Genomic DNA, 18,169 nt, shown 5'->3' with positions numbered 1-18,169 from the left:
ATGAACACAGTAAGCACATCAGCAAAGAACTGGAAGATATTAAAAAAAAACAATCAGAAATGAAGAATACAATACTTGAAATGAGAAATTCACTAGAGGCACTCAAGAGCAGAGTAGAGGAAGCAGCAGAATGGATCAGCAAGCTAGATGAAAGACTAGAGGAAATCACCCAAGCAGAACAGAAAAGAGAAAAAAGAATTAGACAGAATGAGAAGAGTGTAAGGGAACTCTGGGACAATGTCAAGCATGCTAACATTCAGATTATAGGGGTCCTAAAAGGAGAAGAGAGAGACAAAGGGGCAGAAAATTTATTTGTTGAAATAATAGAGGAAAATTTTCCTAACCTGAGGAAGGAAACAGACATCCAAGTTCAGGAAGCACAGAGAGCTCCAAACAAGATAAGCCCAAAGAGGCCCACACCAAGACATATTACAATCAAAATGTCCAAAATTAAAGACAAAGAGAGAATCCTAAAAGCAGCAAGAGAAAGGCCACAAGTGACATATAAAGGGAAGCCCATCAGGCTATCAGCGGACTTCTCAGTCGAGACCCTACAGGCGAGAAGAGAATGGCATGACATATTTAAAGTGCTAAAAGGAAAAAACCTACAGCCAAGAATACTCTATCCATCAAGGCTGTCATTCAGATTGGAAGGAGAGATAAAGAGCTTCTCAGACAAGCAAAAATTAAAGGAGTTTATCACCAAGAAACCAGTTCTACAATAAATGCTGAGAGGACTTATTTAAGTGAGAAAGCAATGACCACAAATAGAGATAAAAAAAAATTATCAAAAAAACCCCAAAACAACACCACCAAAAATCCAGGCAATAAAATCACTTGTAAGGTAAAAATATAGTAAAGGCATCAGATCAACTACCTGTGAAGATAATATGAAGGTTAAAAGACAAATGTACTAAAATCACCTATTTCAATGATAAGAGGGTAATGGATAGACACACACTAACCAAGAGACTATATATGATGTGCAAAACATATAATGTGGGAGGTGGAGAGTGAAAAAGTAGAGCTTTTAGAAAGAGGTCAAGCTAAAGAGTCTATCTACTCAATATAGACTGTTATGTGCATAGTATATTAAATAGGATCCTCATGGTAACCACAAATCAGAAACCTATAACAAGCAAGAAAAAAAGTAAGACAAAAGAAATCAAACATATTACTAAAGATAGCCATCAAACCACAAGGGAAGAGAGCAACAGAAAAAGAAAGGAACAGAGAAGAACTACTAAAACACCCAGAAAAAAAAGTGACAAAATGGCAATAAATACATATTTATCAACAACTACTTTAAATGTCAATGGACTAAATGCTCCAATCAAATGCCATAGGGTGGCCAACTGGATAAAAAAAGACCCATGTATATGCTGCATACAAGAGACACTTCAGACCTACAGACACTCACAAACTGAAAGTGAAAGGATGGAAAAAGATATTCCATGCAAATGGCAAAGAAAAGAAAGTGGGGGCAGGAATACTTATATCAGACAAAATAGACTTTAAAACAAAAGCTGTAATAAGAGACAAAGATGGGCACTACATAATGATAAAGGGAACAATCCAACAAGAAATATAACACTTGTAAATATCTATGCACCCAACATAGGAGCACCTAAATATATAAAGTAATTATTAACAGATATAAGAGGAGAAATAGACAGTAACAGAATAATAGTAGGGGATTTTAACACTCCACTTACACTAATAGATAGATCATCCAAACAGAAGATCAACAAGGAAACACTGGCCGTAAAGGACACATTAGACCAGATGGACTTAGCAGATATATACAGAATATTCCATCCAAAAACCACAGAATACACATTCTTTTCAAATACCCGTGGAACATTCTCCAGGATAGATCACATGTTAGGCCACAAAACAAGTCTCAATAAGTTTAAGAAGACTGAAATAATACCATGCATCTTTTCTGACCACAAAGGTATGAAACTGGAAATCAACTATAGGAAGAAAACCAGAAAAGCCACAAAAACGTGGAGATTGAACAAAATGCTACTGAACAACGATTGGGTCAATGAAGAAATCAAAGAAGAAATAAAAAAATTCCTGGAGACAAATGAAAATGAAAACATGACATGCCAAAATCTGTGGGATACAGCAAAAGCGGTTCTACAAGGGAAGTTTATAGCAATTCAGGCCTACCTCAACAAAGAAGAAAAATCCCAAATAGACAATCTAAAAGTGCACCTAAAGGTACTGGAAAAAGAACAACAAACAAAGCCCAAAATCAGCAGAAGGAAGGAAATAATAAAAATCAGAGCAGAAATAAACGAAATAGAGACTAAAAATAACAATAGAAATAATTAATGAAACCAAGAGCTGGTTCTTTGAAAAGATAAACAAAATTGACAAACCCTTAGCTAGACTCACCAAGAAAAAAAAAGAGAGAAGGCTCAAATAAATAAAATCAGAAATGAAAGAGGAGAGATTACAATGGACACCTCAGAAATACAAAAGATAACAAGAGAATACTATGAAAAGCTATACGCCAACAAATTGGATAATCTAGAAGAAATGGATAAATTCTTAGAAACATACAACCTTCCAAAACTGGACCAAGAAGATGTAGAAAATTTGAATAGACCGATCACCAGTAAGGAGATTGAAACAGCAATCAAAAACCTCCCAAAAAATAAAAGTCCAGGGCCAGATGGCTTCCCTGGTGAATTCTACCAAACATTCAAAGAAGATTTAATACCTATCCTTCTCAAACTCTTCCAAAAAATTGAAGAGGAGGGGAGGATTCCTAACTCCTTCTACGAAGCCAACATCATCCTGATACCAAAACCAGATAAGGACAGCACAAAAAAAGAAAATTACAGGCCAATATCACTGATGAACATCGATGCAAAAATCCTCAACAAAATACTAAGAAATCAAATACAACAATACATTTAAAAGATCATATATCATGATCAAGTGGGTTTCATTCCAGGGATGCAGGGATGGTTCAACATCTGCAGATCTATCAAAGTGATACACCACATTAACAAAATGAAGAATAAAAATCACATGATCATCTCAATAGATGCAGAGAAAGCATTTGACAAGATACAACATCCATTTATGATAAAAACTCTAAATAAAATGGGTATAGAAGGAAAATACCTCAACATAATAAAGGCCATCTATGACAAACCCACAGCAAATATCATTCTCAATGGAGAAAAACTGAAAGCTATCCCTCTAAGAACAGGAACCAGACAAGGATGCCCACTGTCATCACTCTTATTTAACATAGTATTGGAAGTCCTAGCCAGAGCAATCAGGCAAGAAAAAGAAATAAAAGGGATCCACGTTGGAAAAGAAGAATTGAAACTGTTACTCTTTGCAGATGACATGATTTTATATCTAGAAAACCCTAAAGATTCCACTAAAAACCTTTTAGAAATAATAAAGGAATACAGTCATGTCACATGATACAAAATCAATGTACAAAAATTGCTTGCGTTTCTATACACTAACAACGAAGTAGCAGAAAGAGAAATTAAGGATACAATCCCATTTACAATTGCAACAAAAAGAATAAAATACCTAGGAATAAACTTAACCAAAGAGGTGAAAGATCTGTACACCAAAAACTATAAAACATTGTTGAAAGAAATCAAAGAAGACACAAAGAAATGGAAAGATATTCCATGCTCTTGGAATTGGAAGAATTAACATCACTAAAATCTCCATACTTCCTAAAGCAATCTATAGATTCAAGGCAATCCCTGTCAAAGTTCCAACAACATCTTTTACAGAAATAGAACAAAGAATCCTAAAATTTATATGGAACAATAAAAGACCCCGAATAGCCAAAGGATTCCTGAGAAAAAATAACAAAGCTGGAGGTATCACACTCCCTGATTTCAAATTATACTACAAAGCCATAGTAACCAAAACAGTATGGTACTAGCACAAAAACAGACACACAGATCAATGTAACGGAATTGAGAGCCCAGAAGTAAACCCACACGTTTATGGACAGCTAACTTGGCTCCTTGGACAAGGGAGCCAAGAGCATGTGATGGAGAAAGGAGAGTCTCTTCAGTAAATGGTGTTGGGAAAACTGGACAGCCACATGGAAGAGAATGAAAGTAGACCATTCCCTTACACCATGCACAAAAATCAACTCAAAATGGATTAAAGACTTGAATGTAAGACCCAAAACCACGAGACTTCTAGAAGAAAATATAGGCAGTACGCTCTTTGACATCAGTCTGAGTAGCATATTTTCAAGTCCCATGTCTAACCAGGCAAGGGAAACAAAAGAAAAAATGAACAAATGGGACTACATCAAACTAAAAAGCTCCTGCACAGCAAAGGAAACTATCAGCAAAACGAAAAGACAACCTAACAATCGGGAGAAGATATTTGCAAACCATATATCAGATAAGGAGTTAATATCCAAAATATACAAAGAACCAATACAGCTCAACAACAAAAAAACCAACAATCCAATTAGAAAATGGACAAAAGATCTGAACAGAGATTTCTCCAAAGAAGATACAGGGATGGCCAACAGGCATATGAAAAGATGCTCAACATCATTAGCTATCTGGGAAATGCAAATCAAAACTACAATGAGGTATCACCTCACTCCGGTCAGAATGGCTATAATTAACAAGACAGGAAACAACAAATGTTGGAGAGGATGTGGAGAGAAGGGAACCGTTGTTCACTGCTGGTGGCAGTGCAAACTGGTGCAGCCACTATGGAAAGCAGTATGGAGTATCCTCAGAAAATTAAGAATAGATCTACTATATGATCCAGCTATTCCACTGCTGGGTATTTATCCAAAGAACTTGAAAACACAAAGGCATAAACATACTTACACCCCTATGTTCATTGCAGCATTATGCACAATAGCCAAGATATGGAAGCAACCTAGGCGCCCATGAAAGGACGAATGGATAAAGAAGATGTGGTATTTATACACAATGGACTACTACTCAGCCATAAGAAAAGATGAAATCTGGCCATTTGTGACAACATGGATGGACCTTGAGGGTATTATGCTGAGTGAAATAAGTCAGAGGGAGAAAGTCAGATACCACATGATTTCAATCGTAAGTAGAAGATAAAAACGACAAAAAAACACATAGCGTTGGAGATTGGATTGGTGGTTACTGTAGGGGTAGGTGGGAGGGAGGAGGGCAAAAGGAGTGATTAGGCACATGTGAGGGGATGGACTATATCTAGTTTTCGGGTGGTGAACATGATGTAATGTACACAGAATTCGAAATATGATGGACATCCAAAAATAAAAAGAATTAAAAAATAAATTTAAAAAAAATAAGAGCTACATTTTAAATGGACATTTAAACAAACTCTATTTTTATCCTTTGTTTCCTTGTTCTAGAACTTGAACAATAAACTAGTACGACCAACATCTTCATCCAAAATGACTCAATTTATTAAAATGTAGCATATGTATATTTTGTGACAATTGGTGTGACCCATATCAACCTGCTAAAAATATATATTCCTTCCTCAAATGTTTACTACTAGGAAAATGAAAACAAATTAGCCAATTCTCCAATGATAATTATATTTTTAAATAAAAAATAATTTACACTTTATTATGAGCAGATTCATTAAAGAGAGGTAAAAGAAGTAAAATGTCACATTTTAGAATCACACTTTAGTATAAAGTTTTCGGTATAAAGTGGAAATGTTGGTCATATGCTTAACTATAATTGAGTGTTCTGTTTCATTTAGCACAAGTAGTTTTCTTATATGCAATATGATATTGGTGCTCTCTGAGGCATATACAGAGCTGATCATAACTCATAAGTATAATCATTAAGAAGTATTTATTTATCTTCAATTTGATTATAACCCTCTTTCTAACTAATACACAAAACAAGATGAAAAGATTAATGATTCCTAGGATTTTCCAAAAATCAGCTAAATGAACAGCCCCCAAATAAATAATAAATATGTATTGAAAAAACAAATTTTTAATGAAAAACTATTATGTTTTAACAACGAAGTGAATGCTTTTTCGTATTTTGTCTAATGAGTAAAGATATGATAGGATGATGCAAGAATTTCATGGAGTAAACAAAAAATTTATTAGTACTCTTCCACAATGTGAAAAGTAGCTTCCACCATCTCATAACTTATAAACTTATATTTTCAGTCCATACCTTTCTTATGAAACATCAGTTCTAGATTTAAGTTCCTGTCTTGCACAAAAGTTGCTCTTTCCCTAGTGCTCCCTATCACAAGAATTGGCACCATCATCCATGCAGTTTTCAAGACCCAAACCTGGAAAGAGGCATCCTTGATACCATCCTGTTCCTCATTCACCACAGACAATCAATAATCAAATACAGCAATTTTTAAAAACAAATTTTTTTCATATCTCTTCCTCTGATTTTTTTCACCTCTAATTCCACTTGCCAATTCTCAACCTATATCCTCTGCCCGAAAAGAGATGGAATGACTTCCTGATTTATCCCCCAAAAACCATCCTTATCCTTTCAGTCCACTCTTCACATAAGAGCCAAAGTGAATTTTTAAGGTGAAATTCTGATTATTTCACTGCCCCACTAGGATCCTTAGGGGGCTTCCCATTGTTTTTAGGATAAAATCTAGAATTGCAAAAATATTTACAGGGGTCAGCCTGCTCTCATGAGTCTCATCACATGCCACCTCACAGCTTTTGCCTTTATCACCAACTAAGGCCTTCTTTAATACAGCACTCTTATAAAGCCTCATCTCTCACTTGGAATCTTCGCATATGTTGTTCCCACTGTATGAAATACTCATTCCCCATCCTATGGGGCTCTGCTTAAATGTCATTTCTTCAGGGATACCCTCTCTGAATCCTCAGACTAAGTTAGATTGTCCTATAGTTTTCTCATTGCGTTTTTCTACATTTTCTTTGTAGCATACTTTAAATATTTCTCCTTTATTTTACTTTTTTTCTTAAAGTGCTCATCTGCCTTCTTGTTTGAATCCATGCTGACTATCACAGATGAGAAGACTTCAAAGCATGTTAACATAATGACGGATGGAAGGAAAAGAACTGAAGAACTAGTTTTTCTTAATGAGCACCTTGATGGAGACTTATAGACAAATTGTTATACTTTTCTGTTTAGACCTAAGCTTCAGCTTCAGATTTCAGCAAATTTCTCCAAAGGAAAAAGAATTTTGTCTTTCTTAGCCTCATGTGATCACCTAAAACTCTGCCAGGTTGCTTGTCACCCACTAGTGACAGTCCCCCAGGACCTCGTCCAGATTGTCAGCATCTAGCCCTCATCAAGAATTGACAAACACCTCTTTGCCTTCAAAAGCTTCTGCTCTCTCTGGAATTGGCCTCCCTCTAGTCCTCTGCCACTTTCTGCTTTTAAATATATAATTTTTATCATTTAACCCAGCGTTTCTGGTTATCCTCTGGAGGAGCACTGGCCTGCTGCAAACTACTCCATCCTACCCCACTTCCCTGACTTTAATTATCACTTATTTGATAATGATTTCACAATTTATGTCTTTGGCTTTGACTTTTATTGTACTTTTAAAAAATTCAACTTTCTTGAATTTGTGGTATAATTACATGCTTTGGAAAACAAACAATATAAAAAACACACTGGAGAGACTTGCTTGCATAAACCCCTGCCCTCATCTACCCCCATTTCTACTCCACCTCTTTAGGTTACTGTTTTAATTACTTTCTTGTTTATACCTCCAGTGTTTCTTTATGCAAATACAAATAACTATAAATGCATATCTATAGATATAGATATAGATATAGATATAGATATAGATATATAGGGAATATATATATATATTCCCTTCTTTCTTCATAGGAAGTAGCATACTGTATTCACTGTTCTGTACCTGATTTTTTCCTGTAACAGTACATCTTTAAGATCATTTCCTATATGAACATAGAGCTCCTCCCTATTCATTTTTTTAGTTGCATTATATTTTACTGTGCAGAAATGTAATTATTTATTCAACCTGTCTGTTGCTTCTTTACACTTAGTTTTATCCCAGTGATTTTGTTATATATATAACAAAATATATGTATTTTATATATATAATATATGTATATTATATATGTATATATGTATACATATATTATATATGTTTAATATATATTATACATATATAAAATAAAACAAGTAGCAAAATAATAGAGGGAAAATAATGAAAACAAATAACTTGATCAATTCAAAATAGTAAAGAAAGAAACTAAAAGAACTAGTAGGAAACATTTTAAGACAAACACTAAGATGATAGATGAGAACCCAAACATATTAGGAATTCTTTTTAACTTAGTAGTCTATCTACTCCAATTGAAAAACTAAATTGTTAGACTGGATTTTCTTTTTAAAAGTCGGCTATACACTGATACTAGACATACCTTAAATATATTGTCAGAGAAAGGTTGAAAGTAAAAGGATGGAAAATGTGTACTGTGCAAATGCTAATAAAAATATAGCTGATGAAGCAATATTAAAGTCAGAAAAAGCAACTCTAAGACGAAAAGTTACAAGAGATAAAGAGGAACATTTCATAAGGATAAAGGGATCAATAAAGCAGGAAGTTGTAGCAAGTCTAAATTTGTTTTCAACTAATAAAGACTTAAAATATATATAGCAAAAATGATAGGAAAAAAAGAATAGGCAAATCCACCTTAATAAACAAAGACTTTAAATCATTTGCAAATCTAAAGAAAGAAAGCCATAAAAAGGAAAGGAGAGAAACCATAAAAATACGTTCTCTGAAACAGTGTACTTAATCTAAAAATAAAACTATAACAAGAAAATTTCCAAATGTTTAGAAATTAAACTATACACTTCCAAGTGACACATGGTCCAAATAAAAAAAGACATTGAAAGGCATATTTAAGTTGAAAGAATGAGAAAAAATATATATCAAGATTTTGGGGATGCAGCTAAATTCATACTTGGATAGAAAAGGTATATATACCAATGTAGGATATATGTAAATAAAATAAAAATACTATAAACATAAAAGTAAAATGATGGAAATTATAAAGATAAAAGCAAAAAGACTTATTAGTCCCATACTCATACACACACACAAAGACATTCCATCTTTAATTCAAAACCTTCTCAAAGAAATTTCCAGGCCCAAGTGACATCACAAGTGCTTTCCTCCAAAGACTTAATTTAAAAAATAACACCACATCATCATAAAATAGTCCAAATATTAGGAAAAGAGGAATTACTTCCCAGCTCATTTATGAGGCCAGAATATCATCAATGTCAAAACCTAATAAGCACATTAATAAAAAGGGGAAACTAAAAGGCAACCTTATTCGTGGATAGAGATGCAAAAATTCTAAACAAAGTATCAACAAAACAAATCAAGCTACTGACAAATCCAATTTAGTCCTATAATAAAGTAGAAATATCATATTGTGATCTCCTCAATAGATACAGCAAATGCATTTGATAAATTTCAAAAATTATTAGTTAAAAAAGTTTTAGTGAACTAAGAATGGAAACAAACTGGTTTCTTCTGATAGATGGTATCAATACCACACTTAACGGTGAAATTTACAGCAAATTTCATGCCTAACAATGAAATATCAAGAGTCTTCATCCTGATGAGCATAAGAAACAAGGATAGAACTATCATTACTTCTATGCACATTGTACAGGATAGCTTAAGCAGTGCAAGAGAAAAGAGGTATAAAGGCTGGAAAAGAATAAAAATCATTGTTTGTAGATCATGATTATGTACATAAAAATCTGAAATCATCTACCAACTAACTATCAGAAATTAATACAAGCACAGTCACAGAATATGAGGTCAAAGCACAAGAATAAATTACATTTCTTCATACCAGCAATAAACAACTATATCATACTATGCTATACTAAACATCAAAAACAGCAAGTACCTTGGAACAAACCTAATGAAGGAGGTATAAGACTTCCACCCTGAAAATGAAAATTATCAAACATTATTGGGAGAAATAAATAAAGATTTTATTAAACAAAAGAAGTGACTGATTGATAGACCTAGTGTGGTAAATATAGCAATTCTCCGAACTGGATTCAAAGGCATTCCAATCGAAATCTCAGCATGTTTTTTATTGACATTGACTAGGTCATTTTAATCACCTGGAAATACAAAGGGCCAAGAATGGCCAAGATAATCTTCAAGACAGATTTACAACAAAGACTGATATAAATATTCACAATAAATATACAGCAATTAAGACAGTGTAATATTGGTGCCGGGATGCACAAATAAACCAATGGAACAGAATAAAGAGCAGAAATAGACCCACATACATAGAGTCTGTTGGTACACTGCTGTGGAGAAAGGATAACCTTGGAAAAAAATGGCATTGGTCAATTAGTATGCATATAAAAAAGAATAAACCTGGATCTCTACTTTGTACAAAAAAATCATTTCCAGCTGAATTGTTTACTTTATAATCTTTTATTAAAATAACATAGGAAATGTCCTCATGATTTTGATTAAGCAAAGAATTCTTAAACAGGACATTAAAATTAAAAATTTGTTTCACTCAAAAGATGCCATTATCAGAGGGAAAAGGCAAGCCACAGAGTTGAATAATATATTTGTCATGAATATATATGACAAATGACCCCCCAATTGGACTATGTATAAAGAATATATAAAGAACTCCTGCAAATCAATAATAAAAAGACAACCCAACAGACATTACAACCAAGTGTAAAAATAGACAAAAGGACAGAACAGACATTTGACAAAATTGCATATTAATGTGGTTAATAAATAAATGAAAATATGCTCAATAACATCAGTCTTCTGAATAAGGAAGTTCATAATAACATCAACACACACACATCAAAATTGCTTGAGTTTAAAAGCAATTTAAAATAGACTGCTAGAAGAACAATGAATTCATACAAATACTTTTTAAATTTATAAAAAGCTTAACATATATATACCCTATGACCCAGCAATTCTGCTGTTTATATAGGTACTCAACAGAAATAAATTCATATATTCCCCCAAAAGATAAGAACAAGAATGTTCAGAGAAACAATAGTCATAATAACCCTAAACTGGAAACATTAACTGTAGAACAAAGGAACAAATTTTAGTATATTCATACAATGAACTACTACAAAACTACGCTGTACAATATGGTGACCATTAGCCATATGTGCCTGCTTAAATTTAAATCAATTAATGCTAAGTAAAATTAAAAGTTCAGTGTCTCATTCACACTAACTGCATTTCAAATGCTCAATAGGCATCTGTGGTTAGAGGCTACCATACTGGACAGCAGAGATGCAGGTAATTTCCATCATTTTAGAAAATCCGATTGGATTACTATAGAGCAATCAAAATAAATTTACGTTATACGCACCCATACGAATGACTATTATAAGCACATTGTTGAATAATATAATGCAGACACAAAGGACTATGTGCTGTATCCTCCTGAGGGTACATACATTTCAAACACAGAACAAATTAACCTATTCATTATAGAAATCAGGATAGCAGTAATCTTTAGGGATGAGAGGTTAGAGACAAGGATTTGGGGAAGGGGCTTCTGGAATACTTGTATTTGTCAATTTCTTGAACTGGATTGTGGTTACATAGGTGTGTTCACTTTGTAAAAATCCATCAGTCTGTATACTTGCGATTTGGGTACTCTCCTGAATATATATTATGCTTCAATAAAATGTCTGTAAAAATGATATCCCGTGACTCTCCATTATTATCCAGCCAGCAAGCTTACCCTTCTTTTGATCTCTACCCTGTTTTCCTCTCTCATTTTTGTTAGTTGTGTAATTTCTACTTAATCAAAGCATATTACATTTCATTCTATTTTGCCACCTTTATGCTCAGCTTAGTTCTAGCATAAATTAATTATATTGTTACACATATTAAATATAAGTTGTTAAATTTGTTTAGTTTAACATATTCAATGCTCACCACCAGATCTTTTATCAAAGTCTCCCCAGTCATATCTTGGTTGGTTATAACTTGCCTTGCTGTGGATTCTTAAGGAGTATCTCATAACAACATTTCTTGGGTTCTTCCATATCAAAACTGTTTATAATTTTAGGGCAGTCTGTTGATGATGAATTAATGAGCTCATTTCTTTCCTTGAGGATCTTTCAAGTGTTTCTCCAGTCTTCTTGAGGTGAGGGTTGCTGCTGAGAAATCTGATGCCAAACATTTTTGCTTTCTCTTTTTTTTAGATGACAAAAGGATTATTTCTTCACCTTTGCATTCAATAATTTTACTACAGTATATCTCAATGTTGACTGTTCTGGGTCAATTTCCCTAGATACTTGATATGCCATTTCAATATGGAAATTCAAATCTTATTTTATTTCAGTATTTATTCATTATTTATCATTATTGCTTATTATTTCAGTATTTATTAAATATCATTTCAGTAAAGTTTAATTTAACTATAGATTTAAACATTTACTATTTGTACTAGTTTTCTCCTTTGGGGACTCCAGTTATGTGTACGTTGGATCTCCTTTTCTTATCTTCTACATTTGCCTCTTTTCTCTAATACTTTTGTTCTTATTTTTATTTTATATTCTCCATTTCTATTTCCTTTTGTTTGTTTGTTTCCTATGCCCCACACATGCTTTCTGTGTTGTCTTTACTTCCTTATGTGCTTTATAATTTAGTTCTCATTTCTAAAGTTTTTCCCTTTTCTTTCTTTCCTAAGTTGTGTCTGTTTTCATTCCATAGGCTCCTTCCTCTAGCTGTTCTTCTCTTGTTTTGTAGCCATGATTGACTGTTTAATTTTTGTAGTTTAAACTTACATATAGTTACATTTATTTTTTATCTGATTTGTGGTTTCATTTTTCTAGTGAGTTTTCATTGTCTGTAGTAAAGTAATGCTTAACAATTTCCATTTCTTTCACTATAATTATTTTGAATGTAGGAAGAACCTTCTCCTTTTCTACTTACTCCTACTTGAATGAGATGGGTTTTCTTAAACTACAGGCAGAAATAGTGCGGGGATGGAACATGGACCAGGGCTTCCAAGCTTCAAAACTGAAGAGTTATCTCCTCTGTTGATAGAGGAGAAGATTTAAATATATTTCCTATGTATGATTATACATTCTCTGCTTCTCCAAATTTGACCTGCTTCAAAAGAACTTCTACTGCCAGCCCTGGGCTTCTGAGATCCCTTCACATTCCTTGCCTTCCTAGGTTATATATTCATTTATGGAAAGTATATTTTGCAGCACTTTTTGAGATCTGTCATGTCTGGACATCCTCGGCATTTTCCAAGCCTTTTCTCTCATTCTTTCCAGAAAGACTCTGCCTTGACTTGTCTACCTAGATCCTGCTCCCAGAACTTCCGCCTTAGGGTGGGGCCCTCTCTGTCTGAGCAGAAATATATGCTACAGGTATCTGAGATCTGTCAATACTGAGACACTCTCCACATTTCCTGTTATTCTTTGTAACATCTTTGTGAATCTACAAGCTGGCTTCCAGTTATGCTGCAATTTTGGCAATACTTAAATGCAATTTCAGCTTGGTCATTTTTTATCTATCTCATAATTGTACTGAAACAATAGTATATGCATGCACGTGTGTGCATGCATGTGTGTTTTATTCTCCTTATTGCTCTGAATAATTACCAGGAGAAGTGAGAAGATTCAGAACTAAACTTGTGGAAAATTACTATCATCATCTTTCTCATCTCACTGCTGGGAATATTTCCTTGGATGTTTCACGTGAATTTTAAATAAGGCACGTTCAACATTGTACTGATTATCTTCAATCTGAGCTTTCTCTTCTTGAATTTCTTATCTCAGTTAATGGATTATCATTCATATAGTTCCCCAGATTGGAAATCTGGACATAGTCTTAAATTTCTCCATATTTTGTATCAGGAATATCAAATTAATAACTTTGCCATTTTACCCAAACTATTTCTCAAATATATTCTATTATCTCTCTCTCTTAACAGAGATAAATTCCAAAATGTGGTCTTCTAAATACTTTCCTTTTTCTCCAGTTTTCTACCCTCAGCTTCATCCTCCACACTATCTTCAAAGAACTCTGTCGAAAACACATATTTGATCACTTTTACTTCTGAGGTTTACTGTTATCAATGGCTTCCACGTATACACAGGATAACACCATTCACGTTAACATCGCAAAGAAAGCATCCGATGATCAGGCCCTTACTAAGCTGAAATCTCCTTGTCCCATTCACCATCACGCTACTCTAGGCATAGCAAACTTCTTGCTAAGATATTTCACACATTTTTGACTACTTTCACTCCTCACTTTTCCTGTTAAGAATTTGTCCCCACTCTGCTTGCATTATGAGAAATCACTTATCTTCGCGACTCAGTTCAAGTGCCACTCCTTCTACAGAATTTCTAACTCATCCTAGATAAAAATGACCATTTTCTCCACTTTGTTCCTGGATCAGTCTGTATAAGCTTTAATCAAAGCACCTCTAAGTATTCACTGCACTTATTTTTATATGTTTTTCTCCCCCTCTCAAACTCTAAGCAACTTGAAGGCAAAGTCCATATCTCATTGGTCCTTGTTTCAGTGCCAGACACGGATAAGTGAATAAAAAAGCTGCTTCACTGTATTTATATGTCCCAGGTTTCTCTCCCACCTAAATTGCAAGTTCACTGAAGGTAAAGACCACATGTCCCAAATTCAGATTTCTTTCTTTTTGCATATATTTATTCATGTTTTCTAGTCTGCTTTCCTATGGGACAGCAAATTGCTCTTCATGACTTAAAGGTTTATGTTAGTCTCTTAAAAAGAAGAATTTGAAGATGACCAATTATTCTGCTACCATGATAAAAATAAATACTAACTATATTTCACACATTCAGGAAGAACAAATGAATAACAAATGTTGGTTTAATTTAAAATAACAATAAATTTATGGACTGAAATTCTAAAATTCTAAAAGCTATTATGTTCTTTTGTTATTGACACTGCTGTTTTCTCATGGTCAAATTGCCTAATATAGAAGTAAATAATCAATAAATACCCATACCCAATGAATCAACATTATAATTGCATCTATGTTAATAATTAAGAATTTTCCTATAATTATGAATTTTCCATGTGTTAAATAAGAAATAAACTTAATTTTAAATTACACTTAAATTAAATGTGTATCTATACACTTATGCAGATAAATTAGATAAAATAGAGAATTAAACATATACATGAATTTTGGCAATGTAACAATTTTCATATATATGAATTTTCCAAGTATTAAATTTAATTAATTGCTTAATTAATTAAAACTAAATGTGATATCTACACACTTATGCAAACAAATTAGTTAAAAAAAGGAAATAAGCATGTGTAGGAATTTTGACAATGTAACAATTTCCCTGCTAGCAGTTGCTACCTTGAAGGAAAAGAGTAAATCATTTACTACAATATTCTAAAATCTTCCTAAAATTGCCTTTCTGTATTAAATGAATATGATTTTGTATAATGTATACATACCGAACGATGGCCAGGATGTTTGGTACACCAGAAAAAGCAGCAAATACAATTGTAGAAAAGACAAAAACAATGAACAAAGGTAATTTATAGCACTTTGCATCACATGTCCCACGTCTAGCATCAATAAAATCACCTTGACCGTCTGAGGTTGTTAATCCTTCGTTAATGCAAGAACAATTATAGTATGCCTGTGAAAATAAATATAGGAAACAATCTTTTAGAAATATAGTCACAAAGCAAAAACTCTTTTATTGTAAAATAAAAATTAAATCAACAACTGCAGGGAGACTAGCCAGTTCTGTTAGTAAATATCATTACATTAAATCTGCCACTCATTATTTAGAAATGAAACATTACTGATAAGTCCAAGGTATTTTACCTAACAAAGAATCATATGGGGGTGTGTGTGTAATTACAGTTACTTACCATAAATTCTACTGATTTAAGAAATTTCACCAGAAATATTTACATTCAATTCCACAAATGACTGTTGGAGGGCTATATGAATTGAGGGCAATTAAGGAAAATGTAACCAATAAAATGGACGATTGTGGAAGGTTTTAGAACCATACTGAAAAGATAGGACTTTATTTTGTATGTAATGATGACAGGGCTGTTATGTATGTTATCTATGAGGCAGAGTGGGCACAGTGCCTAGGGCCCACAATACGTTCAGGGCCACATAAAAATGTTTTAATTTTATTGTCTTTTAAAATCAAAGAAAAAAATAAATATAATGAATCAAGCCTGGATCATATTTGTCTTCCTAACAATATAGCTGTACATTAAATCTCTCTCTTTTTTTTTTTCAGTGAAAGAAGGGGCTTACAAAGTCAAAAGTGTCTAGAGCAAAGAAAGTCATAATGTAGGCCTGCATGGGAACCAATGAAAATTTTGGGTGGTTGTTGTAGGGTTGATAATTCAAGGAAGATGAATAAGTGATATTTTCTAAGAAGAACTAAACAGAGTTTAGAGATACTGAGGCCAGTTAAAAATTTATTAATCTATTGAAAAGACTCTAAATTAAAAAGTCCACAGCCATACCACCCTGAATGCACTGATCTCATCTAAATTAAAAAATAACAGTAATAAATTCAACAGAAATATTGAATTAGGTTATTAGTGAAGGAATCAGAGGAAATAAAGATGGCTTGAATCTGAGTGATTCAGAAAATGATGATCCAAAAATCATGTTGGTTTGCTTTTTTCCCATCTTTCTGATTTTCTGCTAGGACTCCTCATTATCTTAACCCAGTCAGAAGTCAGAGGGCAAAGGAGCTCTCAAGCTATAGTTTAGTCTCCTAGAACAATGAGGAGGAAAGAGAAAAGTAAATCTGAAGGTCAGATAAAAGATATCAAGCACAATAAATAGTTGCAGGCCATAGAACCTAAGATGACTAAGGAGAAAAGTGAAAATATGAAGGTTTAGTGAGCAGACGGTAGAATCACAAGATATTAGACTCTGGCAGGGTGGAAGAACTGTGGAGTTATATCCAAAGAGATATAACCAAAATTCCAAAAGTCATATTAACATGAAATAGTAACATCTTTTCAATTCAAATAATAAAAAATTAAGGTAGATCTAAATCCACCATATCAATAATTACAGTATATGTCAGTAATCTAAAAACTCCAATTAAAAGACAGAGATTAACAGAATTGAAGATAAAGCAAAATCATATTATACACTGGCTATAGGAGATACTTTAAACATAAAGACACAAACAGAAAATAAAATGGGAAGTAAATACACCAGGGAAACAGCCAGCAAGAGAAAGCTAGAGTGACTAGTTAATGTATAAAATCAACTTTAAGACAAAGAGTATTACCAGAGATGGAAAGAGACATTTTACAAAGATAAAAGAAACAATTCATCAAAAAGATATGACAATTATCAATGTGTATGCACATAATAAGAGAGCTTTAAAATGCATGAAGCCAAAATAAAGAGAGAAATAGACTGTTGTATAATTATATTACGAGACATTTTTCAGATACAGTGTTCAGGATTTAATAGAACATTATAAGATTTGCAGAATGACAAGAATAATTGGCTTAAAATTAAGAGAAGAACAAATATAAATAGACTCACAGGTGATCCAGATAGTAGACTTAATGGCAAAAACTTTAAAATAGGTAAGATTAATATTTTCCAGGAAATAGAGGAGAAAATGGCTAAAATATCTTAAATGATGTGGAATTTCACCAGGGATTTGGATTCTATAAAAATATAACTGAAAATATAGTTAGAACTGAAAAATACAATGAGTAAACCGAGAACCTCAGTTAATGGGTTTAATAGCAGAGTAAACACTGCAGAGTATAGAATTAGTAACTGGAAAACACGTCAATAGAAAATATCTATATTTAAATAAACAAATGAAAGGAGATGGAAAATACAGAAAAGAGCAAAAGAGAATGGGACAGATCTATTTGTAGTCTGTGTTAGGCAGAATTCTAAGATGACACCTAAGATTCCCACCCGCCTACTATATGAAGCTTGTATAATCCCTAGGACTGTGAATTGATGGATTTTACTCCCCTTAGTAAATTACATGGTATGACATAGTTGATTTAAGAAAGTGAGGGTAAAGCTCACCTAATTAGGTGAGCATTGAAAGGTACTGGACTTTTCCTGAATTCAGAGATTCAAAGCATGTTACATAAGGGAGATTCTCTG

The 18,169-nt window shown here is 33.2% G+C and overlaps 1 protein-coding gene across 1 annotated transcript in view; it reads right to left on the bottom strand.

The window, feature by feature from the left end:
- SLCO6A1 (solute carrier organic anion transporter family member 6A1) overlaps positions 1 to 18,169 on the bottom strand; it is a 101,784-nt gene that overhangs the window by 10,904 nt on the left and 72,711 nt on the right. The window contains exon 11 of the mRNA XM_070233364.1: positions 15,490 to 15,677. Within this exon, the coding sequence (XP_070089465.1) occupies positions 15,490 to 15,677 (188 nt within the window). The remainder of the gene's footprint in view (positions 1 to 15,489; positions 15,678 to 18,169) is intronic.

Source organism: Equus caballus, chromosome 14 (genome assembly GCF_041296265.1).
Source record: "Equus caballus isolate H_3958 breed thoroughbred chromosome 14, TB-T2T, whole genome shotgun sequence".
Classification (NCBI taxonomy): domain Eukaryota; kingdom Metazoa; phylum Chordata; class Mammalia; order Perissodactyla; family Equidae; genus Equus; species Equus caballus.
The sequence above is the reverse complement of the archived record's forward strand: the minus strand, read 5'-3'. Positions and strand labels throughout refer to the sequence as shown.